General features: G+C 46.7%; 1 protein-coding gene and 1 long non-coding RNA gene across 4 annotated transcripts in view; one reads left to right on the top strand and one right to left on the bottom strand.

Moving 5' to 3' along the window:
* The window catches only part of LOC120230509, a 17,150-nt gene extending 16,278 nt beyond the window's left edge, over positions 1 to 872 (bottom strand). For both annotated transcript variants that reach the window (XR_005528046.1, XR_005528045.1), the window contains exon 1: positions 572 to 872. This is a non-coding gene — a long non-coding RNA (uncharacterized LOC120230509). The remainder of the gene's footprint in view (positions 1 to 571) is intronic.
* The window catches only part of CD34 (CD34 molecule), a 23,978-nt gene extending 1,741 nt beyond the window's left edge, over positions 1 to 22,237 (top strand). The window contains exons 2-8 of one of the 2 annotated variants that reach the window (XM_039230106.1): positions 8,591 to 8,773; positions 9,451 to 9,713; positions 10,736 to 10,816; positions 19,077 to 19,227; positions 19,473 to 19,525; positions 19,843 to 20,007; positions 20,563 to 20,702. In XM_039230106.1, the coding sequence (XP_039086037.1) occupies positions 8,591 to 8,773; positions 9,451 to 9,713; positions 10,736 to 10,816; positions 19,077 to 19,227; positions 19,473 to 19,525; positions 19,843 to 20,007; positions 20,563 to 20,577 (911 nt within the window). In that variant the 3' untranslated portion in view covers positions 20,578 to 20,702. The other variant, XM_039230105.1, reaches the window with a different exon arrangement.
* The last annotated feature ends 274 nt before the right edge of the window (positions 22,238 to 22,511 follow it).

Raw genomic sequence — 22,511 nt, forward strand, 5'->3', positions numbered from 1 at the left:
TGCTGTCCCCCTTTGGGCCCACCCAGTTAGAGAGAGACTCCGGGCTTGGAAAGCTCTAAGTTAGGCTCTGGATTGACCAGTTTGGCGGCCCCAGACCTACTGTCTAGGGCAGAGAAAAAGCTGTCACTTCCTTGTCGAAGCCCTAGAATGGGGAACTCCCCTGGGTGCTAGCCGGAGCCCTCACAACAGAGTCGAGCTGATCAACAACTGATGAGATGCTCTGCTCTCCCTTCCACAGCTCCTGATGACCTGGGCCTGAGCCGAGTGAGGCCCACCCTTTCTTTATTTCCTCAGCTGGCCAGTCTCAGTCTCGCCTTGGCCTATAGCAGGGGGTGGGGGCCAGCGACTTAACTCCTGCAAAATCTGGGACAGACTTGCTGAGAATCTCAGTGTCTCAGCTTTGGGGGTGACAGCTGGGACATGGGTCCCGATTCTCAATCTTGCCAGACTACTTGAGCCAATGTGTAGCTTTTTGTCTTGCCTGAGAACATTCTAAGGCTTATTTCTTTAATCCTGGGAGCCATCTTCTGTCCTGGTCTATATTGTGGGATAGATGAGTGAGTGACTGTACCTTGAAATGCTAACCGAGGGACGTTGCAGGAGTTCCAGGCTATCACTGCAACATTTAGGGCACAGGTGCTCTGTGATTTTCTCATCATCTACGCTGACGGCAAGCTTTGCTCTGGGAAGGTCCTTCTGTTCTCTGTGAGAAGTCGGCCTAAGGATGGGCGCAGCGGCCGACCAAAAGTAGACTCTTTTTGCTGCAGATGAGGCTGCTTTGGGTGGTGACCAGAGTCAGAGTGAGCCGCCAGGGAGCATCGCCATGCCACCAGCAGGGAAGAGACACCGTTCAGGTTATTAGGAAACCCCATTTGTGAGGCTCAGGAGTATCTGTCCCCTCCAAGCCCTCCATGGCCTATATCCTTCCTCTCTCTGTAAGGACACCTCCCCCAAGGCCCGCCCCTTCACATTCCTCTTCTTCCTTCGTGCATGCTGACCCCACACCCATATCCTGTCTGGGGCTACGTGTAAGAGGGGAAAAAAGAAAAGGGAAAAGAATTTTATCAGATATTTTCCAGAGGAGAGAGGACTCCACCCTTTGACTCTCTGCCACATGGCGACCAAGGAGGAGCAGGCTTGGGGACCTCTGACTAATTCAGTGGTCCCCAGTGGTCCCCCTCGTAGGGCCAGTCCAGCTGGCCCGACCTTTGCAAATGCAAGTCTTCCGCAGCCTTCCCGTTTGACGGATAAACCACGTCTGGACATCTTTTCCTTATTCCTTTGGCTCCACCTCCTGGGCCTCCTTGTTCACTTGTCTTCCTCTTCTTCCTTCTCTGAGTCTTTGTCTCCAAAGGCTTAGGGCAAGGAGGGCCAAACTGCAGCAGATAAACTCGGGCTCAGAGTCTTACAAAAACAAATAAAGAAGGAGGAACAGATTCCACTCCGTATGGTTTCACTGCCTGATTTCCTCTAGACCCTGGGCAAGAGGGCCTGGGCTCACTTTCAGGGCTGGGCGGCTACTCAGCTCACCCTCAGGGGGCCTGGCCTCCCTCTCTCCTTGACGTTGCCCGATCTAACTAAATGGTCCCAAGTGTGGAGAACCCAAAGTGTGAAGGTATGGAAAGAAGAACAAAAACACCACCCTCCAAAAGAAAATGCTCCAAGTTGCCAGGGCAGAATTTCCTATTTTTCTGGGTTTTGACTTCTCTCTCTAATGAGAACATTCTATTCCCTCCTCAGCTAAGAAATAAAAACACATTATCTATGATTTTTAGTCTCCATGGCCCCTGACTTTGTTAAAGAGAAAGGGGCGTGCATCTTGGGAGAGTGAGATGCCACTGAACAGGGCTGGACCAAGGTGAACTTCTTAGCACCCGTACTCTGGAACCCACTGGGGACCAATCCTTTCCTTCTAGATGCAAAAGAAAAGGCCTTTAAGCTTAGTTGGGAAGTCTGCTTCTTCCTGACTTGGGAGGCGAAAGACCCCAAAGGACCCACAACCAGTACCTTTTAGTGGGACAGCACCTCTAGCTCGGTTGTTAAGAAAATGCCTTAACGAGTCTCTGGGTGAACATAACCCGGACCCCTGGACAGGCTTTGGATGTGCAGGGCCAGATAAGAAGTTGAATTTCTGAGCATGGTAAAATACGTTGGAACTTTGTATTTGATGGGCCCAAGAGGCATAGGCTGTGGGAACCCAGAGCCCAGAAGGAGTAGAGAGAGAGAAGGGGAAGTGACTGGACCATCAGAGAAGCAGTGGTGCCTTAGGATGGAAAAGACCCAACAAGGAGCAACTCCTTACAGTGTGGCCTATGCATGCTTAGCACAGCAATGTCTGGTATTCCAGGCTTATGCCATCGCCTCTTCCGGGCTGGGCTGTAATCTGGCTCCATGCTCACAAACCTTTGATAAACACACTAGCCTGGTGCTGGTATGCTCTGCGGGAAATGAAGGAATAGGTCCTTGGCTGGCTATGGTGACACAAAACTATAGCAGCTGGAGCACAGGGAGACACAGAGCTGCAGAAAAGGAGTCAGTGGTCATTAGGAGAACATAGCAAGAGGTGACTGGGAAGGATGTGGGCCCCCAGAGAAAGCTCAGGAGACGGAGCTTCCTTGGAAAGTCGATGGGGTCCAAGATAAGGAATTTGAATATTAAAGGGAAGTCAGAGTCCGCTGGGACACTTGGGCCACTGATGCTTGGTTTACGCTCACACCTCAGTTTGCCTCTAAACCATAGGAAGGCTTTTACCCAGTTCTCTGTTCTGGTCCACGATGCCCAAACCCAGGGGAGACCCATAACAAGGATGCTTCCTGCATGGTTTTGAAAAAGATGGGTGGCTCACCACCTCCCAGAGTAGTTCATTCAATTAAAAAAAACAGCCCCCTTATTTTAAGCCTTTCTTTGTATTACAATGAAATTAGCTTTCTTGAATCATCTAAACATTAACTTCGATTCTTTTTTTCTTTTTTTTTAAATTTTTTATGTCTTTATTTTGAGAGACAGAGACGAAAGCGAGTGGGGGGGGGTCAGAGAGAGAGGGAGACAGAATCTGAAGCAGGCTCCAGGCTGTCAGCACAGAACCTGATGCGGGGCTCGAACCCACAGACTGTAGGATCATGATCTGAGCCGAAGTCGGACACTTAACCAACTGAGCCACCCAGGCGCCCCTAACTTTGATTCTTAATCGGAACTAGTTAATCTTCAGTAGTGTCTAATCTAATTTTCTTCTTTGAACTACCATAGAATTAATATGATCCTTCTTCAAGACACACCTTAACAATCTTTCTGGCCCCACTAGCTTATAAACTCCTTGAGGACAGAGATTTATTGAAATTGTAATGACCTTAACACCAAACCTCAGGAAAGAATCTCCTACCCTGTGCTCCCCATAGCACTGAGCCTCGTCCCTTGCACATCATTGGTGCTTATGACAAATACGAAGGAAGAATGCGTGAAATGAATCTTGATGAAACTTATTTATTCTCCCTCCCCAAATTCTTCTTTTCTGGATCAGAGGTTAGTAAACTTTTCCTGTCAAGAGCCACATAGTAAATATGTTGGACTCTGGAAGCCATATGTTGTCTCTTAGGCATATTCTACTCTGTTTAATTGTACAACACTTTAACCATGTAAAAGCTCTTCTTAGCTCACTGGCCGTACAACAGACATCAGCCTGTAGGAAGATTCGGTCCACCAACTGTTTGTGGACCCCTGATCTAGATGAAATAACTCCAGGCGCTCAACCATCTGACTTCGTTTCCAGAGCTCTCCTAATTCTGGTTATCCTCCCATGGACACTCCCTAATTTAATAAACTCCCTCCTAAAGTACAGCACTGAAGGAGACCACTCTACATAGATGTGGTTGGTGTGAGCATGCCTGACGTAGTCTCCATTCTATCTAACAGCTTATTCTGAACTCAGAGGATTGTGCTAAGTGCCCTGAGCAAAACAAATAGTATCAGAGATGTTTCCGGCACTGAAGAAATTTATAATGTAACTGAGATGGCAAGACCTAACTCAGGAAACAACGTACATGACTTTGGGCCAGATAAGTGGTAGATAGATGTGTTTCAGGGTCTCTGAGAAGCAGAAGGAAGGGGGCCCTCTACTGAACATAACTGCTGTTTCTTGTGCGTTTACCAGACAGGCTAACTGCTTTATGCCTCTTATCTCCTTTATTCCTCAAAACAATTAGGAGGCAGGGAATATTTTTATTCCCATTTTACAGGGAAGGTCTAGAGAGATGAAGAAGCTTCCCCACAAGCCCTCACAGCTAGAACATGGTAGAGAAGCCTTTGAACATGGTCTGACTGCAGAGCCCAGGCTCTTTCTTCTGAGGCTTCCTTGTCTTCTCAGAAGCATGGGCTGTGGGTTCCCAGCGGGCTTCTTCTTCCTAGTACTGTATCCCTGTGAGCTGAGACACCCAAGAATTCCTCCAAGAATCTCCTCTCAAGCAGGTTGCCAGAATTGGAAAGGAATGGTGGAATGGGGCTGGCGGGCCAGGAGGAGATCAGAAAACAACACCAGCAGAGAAAAAAACCAAAAACAAAAACAAACAAAAACCCAAAAAACAGAAGACCCATAACTGAACCTAAAGGGCTCTTTGGGAGGCAAGACCGAGTATAGGAAAGCATAGGCATTTAGCTATTTAGCTATTAGCAGAGCATTCTGGATCTCTGAGGATTTGTAAACCCTCTTTCAAGATGAAAAGATTCTCCAATTTACTAATTGTAGGTAGGAATCTCTTTAAAATGTATTATATTATGCCTCTGCTTCTTCCGTGTGCCCCTCAGAAATAGGACTTTAACTTTCATGACTCAGATGGATCATGAAAATGATTTAGTTATGGTGCAACTCAGTGACTTTGTTAGTGCTTATTAAGGTGTATATATTTATTTTCTCCTACCATAAATGATTCCAGACTGGTATGGGTTTTAATACTCATGTCTGTTTTTCATTTATCTCTGTTTCTTCTTTTTAAAACTGTTGTTTCTCCTTAATGTTTGCTTCTAAGAGTCTCTAATTTCTAGCCTTAACTAGGATATCAGATAACCAAGCTTGTTAGAAATCTGTGTAAAACAAGAATAATTGCCTCTGAATAAGTACCTATAAGTTAAACGCAAAACTTTTACTACGTGAATTTTGTGACTTCTGTTTGGCCTTTTTTTAGGGGGGGGGGGAGCTTCTTATCCTGATTCTGCTAAGTTCCTGATATCTTGTTTCCTCCCTTTGCCCCAAGGTCATGAGTTAGGACCAAATAGGATATCTAGAGTCAAATAGGGTACCTAGGTAGATACCATTAGTAAAGGTAGAATGGAAAGTAAACAACAGAAGATAGCCTTTTGTTCGATTTTAGATTGTACTGTAAATGCTCTGTTGGGTTGGGGCTCAAGGCTGTTTGTAGGGTCCAGTCTAGAATGGAATGGAGTGGAGGTTTCATGGGTTGTCTCCTAGAATCGAAACTATTACTCCTTTGCAGAGTTGGAGAACAGAATCAGATAAAGAAAGGTCAGCAGTTGATCATTTAATGCCTTGGTTACAGGTGAGAAGATAGGATAAACAGAGACATGTGGTCAGTCTTGATTCTTATAAATGTTATCTCCCCAAGGCGCAGTCTCTTCATGGGAGCTCTAGAAAGGGAGCCCTAGATACTGTGAAATTAAAAGAACTTCCTCCCTGCTAGTCCCTACACCGCAGCGCCCAGGTTGGATTGGCTTCCAGGACTTCTACTACCATGTTCCCTTGTTCTACACCAGCTTACATATCCCGTCACATAGCCTTGCCTTTCTGTCCTTCCTCTTTGATCTGTTTCTCCAGGGCCTCAGAGGCTTCCCTGCTCACAGCAGGCTCAAGGCCTGCTGAACCTGAGGTTGGGGCTTCATTCTCTTGGCAGGTGGATCCTGCTACCTGCTCCTTGGTATTTGGCCCAGGGGTGGATGGGAGGAGGCTGCTGCAGCTGGGAGCCTGAACCTAGTGGGTCGGTAGCTGGCCTGGGTCCAGAGTCGCTTCCCTCATCTGGCACAGGCACCTCCATCCTCAGAACTAGCAGCAGGTCTCTGCTCACATCTGGAAGAGTTCAGAACTGTTTGTCTGGGTGAAGGAGGCCCTGGGGGAAGGGGTTCAAAAGCATGACATCACCTCAGTCAGGCGCAGCTTTCTTTGGAAAGCGTAAAGGGCTGGGCCAGCTTAGCCAGATAGGATTCCCAGGAACTAATGTGTTGGAAGGAAGAAGAGGAAAGGGTGGGCAGGAAGAATGATGTCAACGGGGAGTTCCAGTGGTGCCTTGGAAAGGGGAGGATGATTCTTCAGGTCAGTGTCCGCTTGTTCCCACTACCTGCCCCCTGCAGTGCGTTCGTAGCTTAGGGGCGGATTGCTAAGCGGGTCCTGTCTAAGTCTTCTGAGGAATACTGGATCTGCTTCCCCACCTATTTTATTTTGATAAGCCCATCTCCCATTTAACCCAGATAGGAGCCCATCCTTTTCTCTCCAGAAATATAGAGGATGCATCCTGATTATTAGCAGTTTAGACTCTCTGACCCTCTTGCTAATTCTACTCAAGAGTCCGCTAAACCTCAGTGACCCCACTGTTCCCTGCCCTGAACTATGGCCTCCCATCTTGGCCAAAACCTTGGGTGATTCAGGTTCTTGTCTGTAAAATGCAGATGGTTCTCTCATTTCATCTTCCTGCTCAGATGCACATCATGTCAAGATACAATTATTGTGTTCGCCACTAATATCAATCTCCTTGCAGCAGGTGGGGAGGGAGGCAGATGTGGGACAGTGAGACTTGTCACTGCTTTTAGGGGAAGCATTGAAACTAATGCCTAACTTCCCTCTTGATGCTGAGGGAAAGAAGAGTTGTCATTCCACATTGCCATTTACCTGGGACCCTCTGAAAACTACAGCTCTAGATCTCAATCAGGAAAACTTAAAGACAAGCTTTAGGGTGGCCTAGGATCCTCAGGAGCCTTTCCTTGAAGGTGGTACTATGGGGCGCTGAGCTCTGGATACCAAGTCCATCCTATAACATTTATAGGACCCAAGCCAAGAGTGGAAGAGAGGCCCTCATAGTATATGTCTAAATACTTCAAGGTTACAGTCAGGCCTATTAGCTTATAAACGAAATATCCTCTATCCTCTGACCTTGAGAAAACATACTTCATGGCCACCTGAAAGGCTAGGTTTGAATTTGGGACCCTCTCAGTTTCAGAATTCAGTGCCACCATGTAGCTGAGCAGAAAGAGTTGGCCCTTGGCCCCAGCCTGCCCCTCTTCTCTTCTTATCTCCACAACTCTGGCTCACACTGTAGGGGATCTTGCATGGCTGCAAGGAACACAAAATCCACATGCTTAATGTGTAAACCTCCTCCCTGAAACTGCCACCTCTTGGCCACCCTGGTGCCACTGGCCAACCCTGGTGTTGTAGTTGATCCTCGAAAGGATAGATGGGGAGAAAAGGCCCCATGAAGATCTTCAAGCGAGCAAAGAGCCATTTGGGCAAGAAGTTCTAGGAGTTCTGGTCCTCAGTGTATGATCTAGAAGAGACAGTATGTCTCTGTTGGCCCCACGCACTCCTCATGGTTGGGGGCAGGGCAGAGGAGGAGGAGGAATAGAATATAGACTCTACAATTCAGGGTCCAATCAGGAAGCTTCTCCTTTCTAGATGTAAGGATGACATTGATAGGTACCCCCTGGAAACATAGAAGGACAAGGACTCTCCTGAAGATCATCAGAGAATAATTAAATCCAGGAATATTATACTATATCAATTTATTTGTCATTAATTCTCCCCAAACAATCCATGTAAGGGAAGACCCTCACTTTAGAGGTTGGAATACACACACACACACACACACACACACACACACACACACATTAAACTACATAGTTATCGGAAGAGCCAGAACTAAAGTATCTTCCACTACATTTAGTGAGAAACCAGGCCTTAAGTTCTCTAGACCATCCAATGGATTCTGAGGTCAGAGCTTCTTAACAGAAATCTTGGGGTCAATTACAAAACGCGAGGAGGATGGGTTTGCAGGCCATGAAGGAAAGAATAGAGTTTGGGAATGGGGAAGTCTTGGACAAATAGAAGATTTTTAAGGGGATTGAATAGAGATGGCATGAATCTAGTGATTATTCCTAGAGTATATGGGTGTAATGGATGGACAGTAACAGACAGGAAGATAAGATACGTTAAAAAGGAAACCCTCCCCCATATTTTAGATCTTTACAATATTTATTCAGATATAACTTAGTATTTTAATATTTTATTTAACATGTTATAATCATTGCCTCATTCTCATGTGGCTTTAGCTTTTTTATAATTTTTATTTGTAATGATTTTGATTTGTTAAGTGCATATAGCATTTATCTCATTGAAGTTCATTTAGCTGTTTGCAACTTTTCTCTCCTGCAAATAGTCCAATCCTAGACACTTGGTGCATACAAGCTTTTCCTTCCTTATTTTCTTAGGGAAAATCGAGTAGTGAGAAATTCTCCTGTCCAGGAGGGTAGTCTTGATGTCATGATGTCTAAGTCTCCAGGACGATTTAGGTTCTGACGTTTTCCCCCTGTTTCTACATAGCCTCTGGATTCACAAATATGGAAAACATGACTACTGTTACCACAGTGTCAACCACCTCAAAAATAAGTTCAACTGTTTCCTCAAATGTGTCCAACCAGGAAGCTACCACACTAAGTCCTCTTGGAAACACCACGTTGTACTCTGTCTCTGAAGACAGCAAAGGGACCACAGCAGCCATCTCAGGTAAGGAGTGTTTGTCTCAGGCCCCAGAGGGATGTGGTGTGTGCTTGGGTAAAGCATTAGGATGTCTGCAGAACACCCTTAGCCCTGCCTTCCCCCTCAGATGGAAATGTACAAGCCCTGTGAAACATGGTTTGTGCATCATGCTTAGGGTGCCCTGAAGTAAGTTCCTGATAAGTCCTGTAGTGATGGCTTTCTCAGGCCAACGCTTCGGCAGCTGATCTGATCAGTAATTCTCCTTGTACCCTGTTTTCATGCTGAGTTCAGCTTAGTGATAAAATAAGGATCAGATGAGTCCTCCTTAGACATCTCTGATCTCTTCTAAGTGAAAGAAGATAGGTACAGGCATACACGGTTTTTGACTTCTTTAGGGTGAATGGGATTCCAGTTCAGCATCAGAATCCTGGAAGCACCTCTAATACATGCTCAGTGATAGCCAGGATTCTAGTAGCTGCCTTGAAATGAGCTTGGTAAGGGTTAGGATATGAAGTAACTCATAACTTCCCCAATTCTTTTTTCTGATTTGAAGTCCATATCAATATCGTTATCTATAAGGTTTTAATTCAAGACAGTGAACTGAGATGTGGGTAGCGGGGTATGTGTGTGTGTGTGTGTGTGTGTGTGTGTGTGTGTTTATGCAAACATGTGCACACGCACACTTTTGTTTTGGCCTCTGTCAGAGACTACAGTCAACTTCACTTCTACCTCTGAGATCACCCCAGTGCCTGGAACTGGGAACTCTTCGGTCCAGTCTGTCGAGTCACAGACCTCTTTAAGTGTCACAGTGTCTTCCACTACAACCAACTTTTCAACTTCGGACATGACCTTGAAGCCCAGTATGCTACCCGGAAATGTTTCAGATCCCCCATATAACAGCACCATCAATGTGACATTCTCCACTGCGCCTTATACATCATTTTCTCCTACCCTAAGTACCGTCAAGGTAGGTGAACTGGGCCAAAAGTGGCAGATTGCCCCCTCACGGCATATGTATGCAAACCCTCTCTTCCCCTCAGCCTCTCCTCATCCCACCCAGTGAGATTTGGGTCATGTAAGAAATAACACGGAAAATATGCAGCTTAAATATTGCTGGAAAAGAGAAAAGGGAAGAGAGGAGTGGAGACAGGTCATTGACCTGTGATGTGAGTATTGCATTTCTAGGGAATAGAAAGTAAAGGGGGATATGGGGGGGGGGGGCATCCAGTCTCCTGTGGTTCTTTCTAGTACCTCTTGGTCTGAGCTTTGACCAGGACACCATTTCCCTTTGGGCATATTTGGAAACCATCCTCCATTTAATGAGGCAACTTTACAAACAATGTTTAGAGCAAATACCATTTTCTGTAGGTGAGAGTTTGGTGGTATGTCAGGTATAGAGAAGCAGTAAAGAATTGGGCAGACCAAGGATGGTGAGCTCAGCCTTGGGGTCTGTGGCTGACAAAGGTTCTCGGCAGGAAGGGTAGAAAATATGAGGGTGTGGTGCCTAGGGGCAGGCACAAGGGACCTGACTGGTTTCTGTTTTTAAAGGAACCAGAATAGGAATCTGGAGAGCCCTTGGGGCCAGGAAGAAAATGAGTGTCACCAGGATCTGCCTGGCCACCCCATTATCTTGGTGCTTATATGGCCTTACTGCATGTGTATAATCTACTGCAGGGAAAACAACCCCAATGGGAAAAGTTCCTCCCCTCTTCCATTTCTGCACCATCCAAGCTAATGTTTACCAAGATTGCAAATAGCTACTTGTTGGCAAGCCCAGGCTAGAAACAAAAGTTTTGATTATCTGATGGGGATGGGAGTAAGATGGAGAAAGAGAGTAACACTGATATATACATCCAGGCCCCTAACATTTTTAAATTTCCTTTTTTCCTAAAGCCTCTTAAGAGAGTACTCCACAGAAATCAAACTAGTGGGGGTAGAAACGAGGGGCAAAGACACTGGCTTATTTACTTTGTTTTTGTTTTAATACAGGGAGAAATCAAATGTTCCCGAGTCAAAGAAGTGAAATTGACCCAAGGTATCTGCCTAGAGCTGAATGAGACCTCCAGCTGTGTAAGTCAAACTCCCCTCCACCTCACCCCCATCCTTTCCTCCTCCCTCTTCTCCCACAATCCCTTCTGAACATCCTTAAGCCATCTTGGACTGGACCAGACTTTGGTGGGGGTGGGGAGAACTTAGTTGGTCAGGCGCTTTCAAAGACAGAGCTTTGGGTTGAGGGAGGAAGAGGCCCCATCTGGTGGGCAAAGAAGGCAAAGACAATTTTATTTAAATTGAGTTGTTACTTTTCCCTTCCTCTGTGGTACATTTAATATATACATGTGAGACTTAAGTCTGCTTGCATGTTAAGAAAGTCCTAAGTGAAATATGAACTAGTGACCTAAAGTGTCAGTTTGCTTATTATTTACATATAACTCTTTAATCTGTTTAGAATTCCTTTGTGCTATAATGCCATATTTTCCATATAACTGTCTTTCCTAACACTGTTTATTGAATGATTCCCTTTGTTGATTGGAATGCTGTTTTTTAACTTATATTAAGTTTTTATATGTCCCAGAGCACATTCTTCAGAGACATTTTGTTTGTTCAGTTTGTCATTTTTTGCCTATTTTAAGTTGTTTTTTTTTTTTTTAATTATACCTTTTCATATGGAACTGTTTCATTGGAACTGCTCTAAAATCTCTGTATTTTTCTGGTCTTCCCTTGTCTCATTCAGCGTATTAACTTCTTAGTTTTGAAAAACTAAAAGCTGGATTTTCTTTCCTGTAGGCTTTATGGTCTTTTAAAGTTTATTTATAATATAGATCTCCCATTAAATATTCGAATTGATCTTTAGAAGGTTATCAGAAAGTTGAATTTTGAAAATTTATCTTAGGTTTAGCCATTTTCTTTAGCTTGCTCATTAATTCCAAGAGCTTTTTACTTGATTCTTTCTCATTTTCAAGGTGAGCTATCATGTTACCTGCCACTGCACATTGTTTTTCTCTTCCTTTTGCGTAGTTGTGCCTTGTTTCAGTTTCACATCTTACTGCATTGGTAAGACCATACAGCACGGTGTTAACTTTGAATGCTGATAGCAGATGTCCTTGCTTTGTTTCAGTAAATCCAATTTCCTGACAGTAACAGTTTCCTTGACGAAGAATGGGACGACGGGACTCTTCCTATTCACTTGTAGGAAAAAACATTTCCTTACAAGTTGGGAATCCATTTAAGGGAACCATATATGTGATGCGTGACATGCACAGACACCTGGGTAGACTATAATCTGTAGAGGGCATTCAGTTATTTATTTTGTCCATTCTGACTACCCATATCTGATAACTGTGGTTATCAGTTAGGTCATTCTGACTCACAGATCTTTTAGATTGTTTAGCCCAGAACTTCTAAAAAACGCTTTGTTTAGCCCAGAACTTCTAAAAACAATGGGGATTACAAAGACATCGTTCGCACAATAGAATAAGTGCACGATGCAAAATAGTGAACTTAAACATGAATATACAATGTACAAGTAGTACAGGAATTGCAAAGACAGAAGCTCACACAATAGAATGACTAAGTGCAATTTGCAAAATGGTCAACTTAAAAATGAACATACTATGTACAAGTAATACTCCGTGCGTTTCTGACACCTATTTTCAATTCTACTTATTTAAAAAAAACATTGCCAAACGCTTTGTTAATTATAGCTTTAAAACTGACTCTTTTTTTTTTTTAGTAATATCCTGGTGAAGGACATGTTTTCCTGGTTATCATGCTGGTCTGTGCCAAAATGCTGCTTCTGCGTGCCACTGATTTAGAGCTAATTGCAGGGCAATCTAAGATTCTGTACGTTGCCCCTCAAGGTTCACATTTAACTAGGGTTATCATACAAGACGAGTGCCGGAAACTCACTGCTATGCCAGAAATAACTCCTCTTACTGTAGTTGCTTTCTCTCTGTGGTCTTTACTGTCTCTTCTATTCATGCCGCAGCTGAGAAGGGCTGCTCTCTCCTCTGAGACCTGGGGAGGGTCTGTGAGCAGGGATGTGCAAAGAGAGCAGTTCCTCCACTCTCCTCAAGAAGGCCTCTCTGCACTGTTCACGGGGAATCAACTCTATGGTACCACTCGTTCCGGCTACTTTTCCCTGGTCCCTCTGTCACCATTAATCACCCTCTCTTCTTGAGGGCTCCTCTTCCCCAGCGCCCAGGCAGCAGGGCCTCCTAAGCGTCCCCAAGGTAATTTTCCCCTAGTCAGCAATCCTTGTTCAGAATCTTTAGCCAAAGCCCCTAACTGTGTTTCAGATTCCTTTCCCCTGAATTCTACTGTGTGCTTATCTGATCATCAATCTGTTCCAAAGGCTGTGAGCAGCTCGGTACCTCCTAGTTTTCTTTAGGTTGCATTTGAACTCGGTGTCAGAGGGCCTTAAGGCACTGGTTCTAACCATGGGAAACTCAAGCCCCACTCACACCCTAACGAGAAGCATGAAGGATTTGAATTCCCCTAACACTATGTCCTTGAGTACAGTATACTCCCGAACAGCGATATGCACGCATGTTCTCGGCTCTCCAGACGCTCACTCTGCACTGGGTCGTACTGAGTATCCAACCTTCTAGCTCTCTCTGGGTGGATCTTTCGGGCCTGCCTTCTGTGCCTGCATTCTGCAGACAGTCATTTCTCAACTACTCTCCTTTTCTCCTCACCCTTCACCTCTAGGCAGAAATCACTTCTATCAGCCTGGGGGAGGGAAGGCAACGCCACACTCTTGTCAAGTACCTGCCACCCCATCTTAGACCTCTCCTGAGTGGGACCTGTCACTCTGCATCTGACTTAGGTTCTCTCTCTGCTGCAGTGTCAGGGTAATTTAGTTTTTGTGGTTATGGTTTCCCAAATCCTTTCCACACATGAGATTACTTTATTCTCTTATGCTGTCCCTGTGTACCTAGACATTTTTTAATGGTGGTAAGAGACACATAACGTGAAATGTACCGCCTTAACCACATGTAAGTCCACATACAGTTCAGTGGTATTAAGGGCATTCACCTTGTACTACAATCTCCAGATCCCTTTTCCTTTTCCAGAACTGAAACTCTACACCCATTAAACAACTTCCCATTCCCCCCACCTCCTAGCCCCTGGCAACTACCCTTCTACATTCTGTCTCTATGAATCTGACTACTCTAGGTACCTCGTAGGAGTGGAATCACACAGTATTCATCTTTCTGTGACTGGATTACGTCACTGAGCATTGCCTCAAGGTTCATCCATGTTGAACCTGTGTCAAAATCCCTTCCTTTTTTAGGCAGAATCATATCTATAGCCCATTTTGCTTTTATCCCTTCATCCACCAATGAATGCTGGGTCGCTTCCATCTTTTGCTGTTGTGACTGATGCTGTTATGGATGTGGGTGTACACATATCTCTTTGACACTCTGATTTCACTTCTTTTGGGCACATACCCAGAAGTGGAATTGCTGGGTTGTATGGGAAGTCTATTTTTAAATTTCTGAAGACTCACCACACTCTTTTCCATAGCCGCTGCACCATTTTGCAGCCGACAGGGCTCAAGGGTTCCAGCATGTCCACATTCTCACCAGCATTTGCTGTGTCCTGGCTTTTTTTTTTTTTTTTTTTTTTGAGAGCAACCATCCTGATGGGCGTGAGGTGATATCATCGTGCTGTGGACTGGCATTTCCTAATAATTAGTGATGGTGAACATCTTTTCACGTGCTTATTGGGTATTTGCCTACCCTCTTTGGAGAAATCTCTATTCAAGCCCTTTGCCCACGAATTTGTTTTTTAGAACTACCTTTCATTAGAGCCACATGTGTTTATGTGTAGAGGCCGTATTTCCTCAGCTAGCTCACATCGCCCTTGCTCTGTCATATTGACTTCATCTAAGGCAGGCTGAAGATCATATCCCCCAGCCCACGCCTTCCTTGCCCTCTGCCCAACACTAAAGGTCAGTTTCCATGCAGAAAAAATCACTTACAGATGGAGGACAGATGAAGACAGTATGTCTCCCGGAGAGAGCCAGAGATCTGGGACAGTGTCACTCCCCACCCGTGGTCAGCTCACTGGTGGTGTGATGTGTAAGCAGAGCTTTTCACTCCGGTCTCTAAAGACAGGGTTTCACCTGCCATGTCAAGTTCACTCCAAAATACATAAAATGAGAAGACAGGGAGAGAGAGAGAGAGAGAGAGAGAGGATGAGGATAGATCCTAAAATCTCATCATAAGGAATAATCTTTTTTTTTAATTTTTTAAAAGTTATTTTGAGGGGCACCTGGGTGGCTCAGTTGGTGGAGTATCTGACTTTGGCTCAGGTCATGATCTCGTGGTTTGTGAGTTCGAGCCCCACATCAGGCTCTGTGCTGACAGCTCGGAGCCTGGAGCCTGCTTCGGATTCTCTGCTTCCCTCTCTCTCTCTACCCCTCCCCCACTCACACTCTGTCTCTCTCTCAAAAATAAACAAACATTAAAGAATTTTTTAATTAAAAAAATATCTATTTTGAGAGGGAGAGTGAAAGCAGGGGAGGGGCAGAGAAAGAAGAATATAGAGAATCCCAAGCAGACTCGGCTATGTCAAGTCAGAGCCCAAAGCAGGGCTCCAACTCACAAACCTTAAGGTCATGACCCGAGCCAAAATCAAGGGTCCAACGCTCAACCCACTGAGCCACCCAGGTGCCCCACATTGAGAAGAAATCTTGAGGATCGTATGGAAAAATACCTGTCCCTCTCTCCCTACTCCAAATGCTTAATTAACATGCTTCCTTAACGTGTTAAGAGGCTTGGCAGAGTTTGAGGGGGCTGCTCTAGAAAGGTTAGATGGTTTTATTCTTGCGGTTATTATTTTTGCAAAGTAACATGTGTGAGCAGATGTGGTTAGGGGCTTACAAATCTGATTCTTATGAGCGAAATGGCAATGTCTGTGGCTTCTTCCTGCCCACTCTCCCATGATGCCTGCCCACAGCCTCTCCGGGGGAAGGGTGTTTATTTCAAGCATCCGGAGAAGCATTGTGCTTTGTTCAGGATCCACCTGCTCCTCTCCAGCCCCAAACACAATTCACTGGTGCCATTGGATTCCAGAGTGGGAGGCTGGCCGCTGTTTTTCCCTTGAATTTAGTCCAAAAAACTAAGCAAAGGGTGGAGGAACCCTGTGTGGAAGCCAATCCAGTTGGAACTTTAAGTTGAACAACAATTCACTGAGGTCTTTGTTTGGTGCTATGTTTAGTGCTGTCTGGGTTCCAAATTATGTAATATACACCCACTCCCCCCATTAAGGAGTCTTACGGTCTCGTCAAAGAGAAATGACAATGACAGTAAGGCGGAATATGATCATACATCAAAGTGTGGGTTCAAAGGGTTATGGTATATGGGTATTACTATTATTAATAGAAATAATACCAGGGACGCCTGGGTAGCTCAGTCGGTTGAACATCCAACTTTGACTCAGGTCATGATCTCACGCTTTGTGGGTTCGAGCCCTGCATCAGGCCCTGAGCCTGCTTCAGATTCTGTGTCTGCCTCTCTCTCTGCCCCTCCCCCAGTCACACTCTGTCACTCTCGCTCTCAAAAATAAACATTAAAAATTTTTTAAAAAGTAGTAACAATACCAGCTGCCCTCTGTCAAGTGTCCTTTAGGTTCCACACGCCTTGCTGGGCGCTCTTCACACAATACCTCTTTAGTCACAACTCAGTCTTCAGCTGAGGAATGTCATGCTCAGACTAGTTGTATGACTTGCAGAGACTCTAGTCAACAGCAGAGGCAAGGATGATGCCCAGTCTGTGGGAGGTAGGGCCAGTTTCATTGAGGAGCTGGGATTTGAGTTGATTCTTGAAGGATGTGATTTCCAAGGAAGAGGGTGATGTTCTTCCTTTCTCATATAGTCAGGGCGGTGGAGGTTGCTGGCTCCCACACACTTGGGCTTCACGTGATACCACTCTCAGTCTGAAAGCCTTTCCCCACCAGCTTCTCCTTCACACATTCTCCCAATTCTTCATGGTCTACTTTGAGGTGTTTCTGATAACCCCCAGCCTGGTGTATGCTCACCCTCCTTTGAATGTCCATAACACTTTAGCTGTACTTTCCTCATGGTACTTGTCATGTAACTAGCTCTGTCACCTGTCTCTCTGTGCTTCAGTTTCTTCATCTCTAAAAAGGGGAGAATAATAACACCCATCTCAAAGGGTTGTACAAGGTCTAAATGAGTCAATATGTGTAAAGCACTTGGAACAGTGCTTGAGATATAGTAACCATCACTTATTTTCATCGCCATGCATGCCAACTGAGAGCTTTGGCCATGTGGAATTCATAGCTACCCCGTCCCCCCTCAACACCTTCCCTCAACACACACACATGATACATGTGCAGAGATTTTCACACAGCGTCTTCCATTCAGGGCCTGGTACATGTCAGAAGAGCTGAATATGGTTGAGGTACAGCTTTTAGGACTCTTCAGATTGAGGAAGGTACCATTTTGTGTGGTTTGTCCAGATTGAGCAGGAGCCCTGTCCCTCCGCCTCTCTCAGGACAGAGATAGATTTCAACCAGAGACACTCCAGATACCCAGAGTTGTCCAGGCAGGAACTTCCCTCCTCCTCATTCAGAAAGCATGGTGTTTGGGAGGGTGCTCACAGGGAAGCAACCTCAGGCTCCCCAAAGAGAAAGGGGCCCAGAGAAGAAAACCACTGCTGATCATATCCAGTGGTATCCAAAATGGCCACAGCAGACGCTGTTTTCGAGAGCCAGATTTTTCCAGAAACAAAGCTTCTATCCAATTACTTCCTTAGAGACCTTTTCTTTTCTTTTCTTTTTTTTAATGTTTATTTATTTTTGAGAGAGAGAGAGACAGAGCGTGAATGGGAAAGGGGCAGAGAGAGGGAGGCACAGAATCTGAAGCAGGTTCCAGGCTCTGAGTTCTCAGCACAGAGCCCAACGCAGGGCGCAAACCCACAAGCCAAGAGATCACCACCTGAGCCCAAGTCAGACTCTTAACTGACTGAGCCACCCAGGTGCCCCTTAGAGATGTTTTCTTGAGAGGTAAAGCAGCAGTGGCCTGAGAATGCATTTTTCTGTAACCTTGGTTCTTGAGGGCCTTCTGAGGCTACTTCTGGACTCCTGTCTCTGGGACCCGGAAATTAGCTAGCCCTGCTCTTCTGGCCTCCTCCAAGCCCAGTGAGTTCCGCTCAGCTCCCTTCAAGTCCAGCTGATAGAAGAAAGCTGGGGCCTGAGGCCAATCCTGACCTTGCCTTGTGCAGACGCAAAGGATCCTGGGGTTTCCTGCTGTGGGCCACAGCAGTAGGAAAATACCCAGGCTGCTTTCCAAGCCGGGAAGCCCACAAGGAGCAGTCCTGCCCCACAAACAGGAAGCTCTCTCCTCCACAGAGGCTCAGCTCAGATACCCCTCACACGCCCTAGCAATTTTCCCCGAACAGGAAAGTTGTCGAAGCCGGTCAGGCATTTCCTCCTCACCATCTGCCATCCGGACAGAGGAGAGAGTCTTGGTTTCGGTTCCTTTCCTGTGCAGGGGAGGCCGCTCTGATTGGAAGCTGCTGGAACACATCCTGGGAGGTGTGAGAGCAGGGTGTTGGAAGGGCACAGCCAATGTTTCCAATTCATCTCTGTCCCGGGACTCAACTGTCAAAGAATTATTGGAGCTTATCTCCTGGGGCTGAGTTCCTGCATCCTAGGGACCAGCCAGCAACTGCAGCCATCTGTGGACCTCATGTAAAACTGGCCTCCGTGCTTTTAATGGGGAAAGGGGTGGGGGGTAGACTGCACAAAAACACCATTTCAGTTTGAGCCACGTTCCTTGTGAGCCCCGTTGGGGGAGAAGAGGGAAGGCCCAAGGATGCCACTGAGTCTATAGCCATAGACTTGTTCTCTACTCACTTCCCTTGGCTTTTCCTCCAGCCTTTAGGGCTTTTATAATCTTGAGACAAAGGCTTTTCTCTTCATCAGTAATACATGATTAATATTTTCTGTTATTGGCACTTTCTTTTGAATTCGGTTTGAAATGGTATATGGGTACATGGGCAGTCCTTAAATAAGATAATGTTTCCTGAATTTCTTCTCTGGCCTCTCACAATGCCATCTATGGCACTAACAGATAGATGTTCAGTACGGGGAAGCCTGTGAGTTTTTTTCTTATTGTGTTTTGGCACCTATGTAGTTCACAGGATTTTTTTTCCAGTTAAATTTTTAGGCAAAATGGATCCTTCTTATTTAGAGAGTCATAGCATGACTATCATCAGAATAATTGCCTGAGACTCGCGATGTTGCTCAGGGTATAGTAATAATTTCATCTTCTGCTCCTCATTTCTCGCTGTCTTACCAGGAGGAATTTAAGAAGGATAATGGGGAGGAACTGATTCAAGTCCTGTGTGAGAAGGAACAGGCTGAGACTGGGGCCGGCGTGTGCTCCCTGCTCCTGGCCCAGTCGGAGGTGAAGCCTCACTGCCTGCTGCTGCTCTTCACCAACAGAACAGGTACGGGGTGCATCTGTCTTGGAGTCTGGGGAGGGAGTGGAGGGAGTGGGGCTGAGGTTAGAGAATCCTGGGTAGAAATCTGGTATCTTAGCTCAAAGAGCACAGATGCTGGGGAGAAGGGCCGGGCTGACTTAGGGAGATGGAGCACACTGACCATCAGAGCATCATCTAGAACATCACAAGAGGGTATAGGGTGATGAACTGTTCCAGCTTCTAGACTCAGCAATCCCTGTTTCTCATTCTAGAACTTCTCAGTAAGCTCAATATTCTGCAAAAGCACCTGCCTAACCTGAAAAGGGTAAGTTCTCTAAGATGATGGGAATTCTCAAAGGGAAAATTGGATCAGGAGAGTTCAATGGAGTAGAAGAGAAAGTAATGACCTTTTCTAGACTTGTCCTTCTTACCTCTCTGTCCTTCCCCAACAGTCCCTCCCTTTCTGAGCTTGAACCAAATTTTATGGTACAACTTAAGAGCTGTCAGTCTTAAATGCTTTTTAGAAAATTGCTGGGGTCAAAGTCTGTGTTCACCCGCTGTTGAGTCTAGCGTGGGCTGGGCTTCCCTCCTAGAACTCACACCCCACAAGTGACAGGCTGTCTTTTCGGTTTTCCCTTCAAGCACGGGATCAAAGCCATCTCTGAACAAGAGGTTGGGAGCCATCAGATCTATTCCCGCAAGACCCTAATTGCCCTGGTCACCTCAGGGATCCTACTGGCTGTCTTGGGCACCACTGGCTATTTCCTGATGAAGCGCCGCAGTTGGAGCCCCACAGGAGAAAGGCTGGTCAGTTTTGGGGTCCAAGGCAAAGGAAAAGTGGCCTTCTGGGGAGGCCCATAAATGTCATGGAGTGGGGAGGAGAAATACCAGAAAAGGTACTTCTGTGCTGTTACACGTGGACGTGCACACATGCACGTTACCATGTCCATGGACAAGTCTGAATAATCTATAGCAGACTGGGAAGGAGGCACTAATGGGGGCCAGCCCACCTGCTCACTGTGGCAGCAGATGGCTCATGTCACCCCTTTACGATTTTGCCTAGGATAGTTCAGCTGGGTACCACCAGAACAGGATGCTAAATTAGTCACACTTATTTGCATGTATATTAAATGTCCATGGATGCCACTTAGCTCACCAGAGGGGGACATATGGAAGGAAAATCTACTCTTGGAGTATTCTGGATGAGGGGGGATGAGGCTGGGGTTTGACTCTTGGCTTCTGGCCTGCTACCTACTCTGGGGAGGGCATTCCGTCCTGGGGACTGCCTGGCGTCTGGCGGGAGCTGGTTATGGAGCTGCGGCGGCACGGTGTTGTGCCTGTCCTCTGTCCTTTCTCCTCTAGGAGCTGGAGCCCTGACCGCTCTTCAGGAAGAGAAGAGTCTGAACATGCAGCTGCAACCCCCTTCTCCCCCTCCCACCCCGTCTCCCCCCATCCCTGCCTCACTCCCCTGCTTACCAGATAATGCTCCTTTATTTATACACTGTCTAGGGCGAAGACCCTTATTACACGGAGAACGGTGGAGGCCAGGGCTATAGCTCAGGCCCTGGGGCCTCCCCTGAGGCTCAGGGAAAGGCCAGTGTGAACCGAGGGGCTCAGGAGAACGGGACCGGCCAGGCCACATCCAGAAACGGCCATTCAGCAAGACAACACGTGGTGGCTGATACCGAATTGTGACTCGGCTGGGCGGGGCAAGGCTGGGCAGTGTCTGGGGAAGGGGTCCCTCCCTGTATCTGACCACGTGCTGCCTCCATGCGGGAGCACCCTCCCTTACATTCTACCCTTTCCTGCTGCACACATCCTCGGAGGCTGTTCCCGGGGCCCCGTACTGCTCCAGGCCGAGGGGTTCTCTCCACCTTGGGGACAGGGAGGTAACCCCTGCCATTTACGTGTTCAGCTCTCTAAGCCCAGAATCTGATCTACTCTGAATAAAGGCGTGGGGGGAGGGGAATGCTAAAGTGCAGAGAAGCTACCAAGGTTGGGGGGTGGGAGGTGGTGATCTTACATCAGTCACACGTGGGCTTCTGTCCTCTCCCTCCTCTCTGCCGAACTGAAGGAACTCCCAGGCGAAGCATGGGCTTTTTCCTGGGCTACAATTTCTTCCCAGGAGGCTTTGTCTTTTCCTGTTTCTTCCTCATATCTGTCTTCTCTACATGAGGGACAGCAAAGCAACCCAGTGCACCTGCTCCCTTGTAATGATAGAGCCAGAAAGACATGTTATCCTTAACCGTCCCCCTTGTGCCCTCATCAGGGCGCTGTGGATTCAGGCACTGGCTTCCCTCATGCTCTCCAGTTTCCCCTGAGTGTCACCCCTCCCTCCACATCTGCAAACAAAAGCCTGCATCGTTTTCTGGTTGAGCCTAGAACGAGGCTCCAAGTTTTGAACAACGTCTTGTGTGCGTGCTTGGGAGACAGGGTAGGAGGACATGGGCCCACGCATTCCTACCTGTGGGGGCAAGCAGGAGAGAGCAAACAGCTCAGGCCTTGTCTCTCTGAGGCTCGCAGAGCCTCGTCTTGGGCCCCTGTTTCTCCCTGTGGGTCAGAGTGGACAGGACCGTGGGACCAGATCTTTGAGCCAAGCCTCTTGACTTGAGCACGTCTGAGGAAGCCCCTTGCTCAGAGGCTAGGTCCTGGCCTTCTCCTCTGATCTCTATGGCTTCTTCCTTCCTCCCCCTGACTCCTGGGTTGAGCTGTGGAATCAGTCTCCCAGCAGACTCCTTTCGGTCTCTGTCTCCCTCACCCCAACCTCCTCACTGCTCCGTACCCCCATGTAGTCAGGGCCCCTCGACATCTCCAGAGAACCTTCACCACAAGCCACCTCCTCTGTAGGTGACCCAGGTTCTCATTTGTATTTTTGGGTTTTTTTTTTTTTTTTTTCCAGAGGGGGAAAGCAGGGATCCTGGTTTCAATGACGGTTGGAAATAGAACTTTCCAGAGATAGGAAGATTGGGTGGATTTTATTTCTGAATAAAAAGTGGTATGTGTAAATACTGTAATTAAAGTGATACTGAGACACGTCTGTTCTGTGTCGCTGTCCCAGCCAGGTGTGTTTGAATGCCCCAGCGGTCTCCCCATCAGACCTCAGACCTGGCCAGACTGTGCAATGACATGTGGAGAGGGGCTAGCCAGGAAAGAGGTGGGCCCTTCTTGGGGACACAGGTAAAAGCCAGGGTGCTGCCCTTTGGCCAAGTCTCCCTCTCTGAAGGGAGCTGGGGAAGGCCCACAGGAAGGCTGGATGTTTCTAGTCCTAGAAAGCCAGACCAGGATGCAGCAGGGGCCTTGAGGCTGGTGGC

The sequence above is a fragment of the Hyaena hyaena genome, unplaced genomic scaffold (assembly GCF_003009895.1).
Source record: "Hyaena hyaena isolate Hyena2069 unplaced genomic scaffold, ASM300989v1 scaffold_43, whole genome shotgun sequence".
NCBI lineage: Eukaryota > Metazoa > Chordata > Mammalia > Carnivora > Hyaenidae > Hyaena > Hyaena hyaena.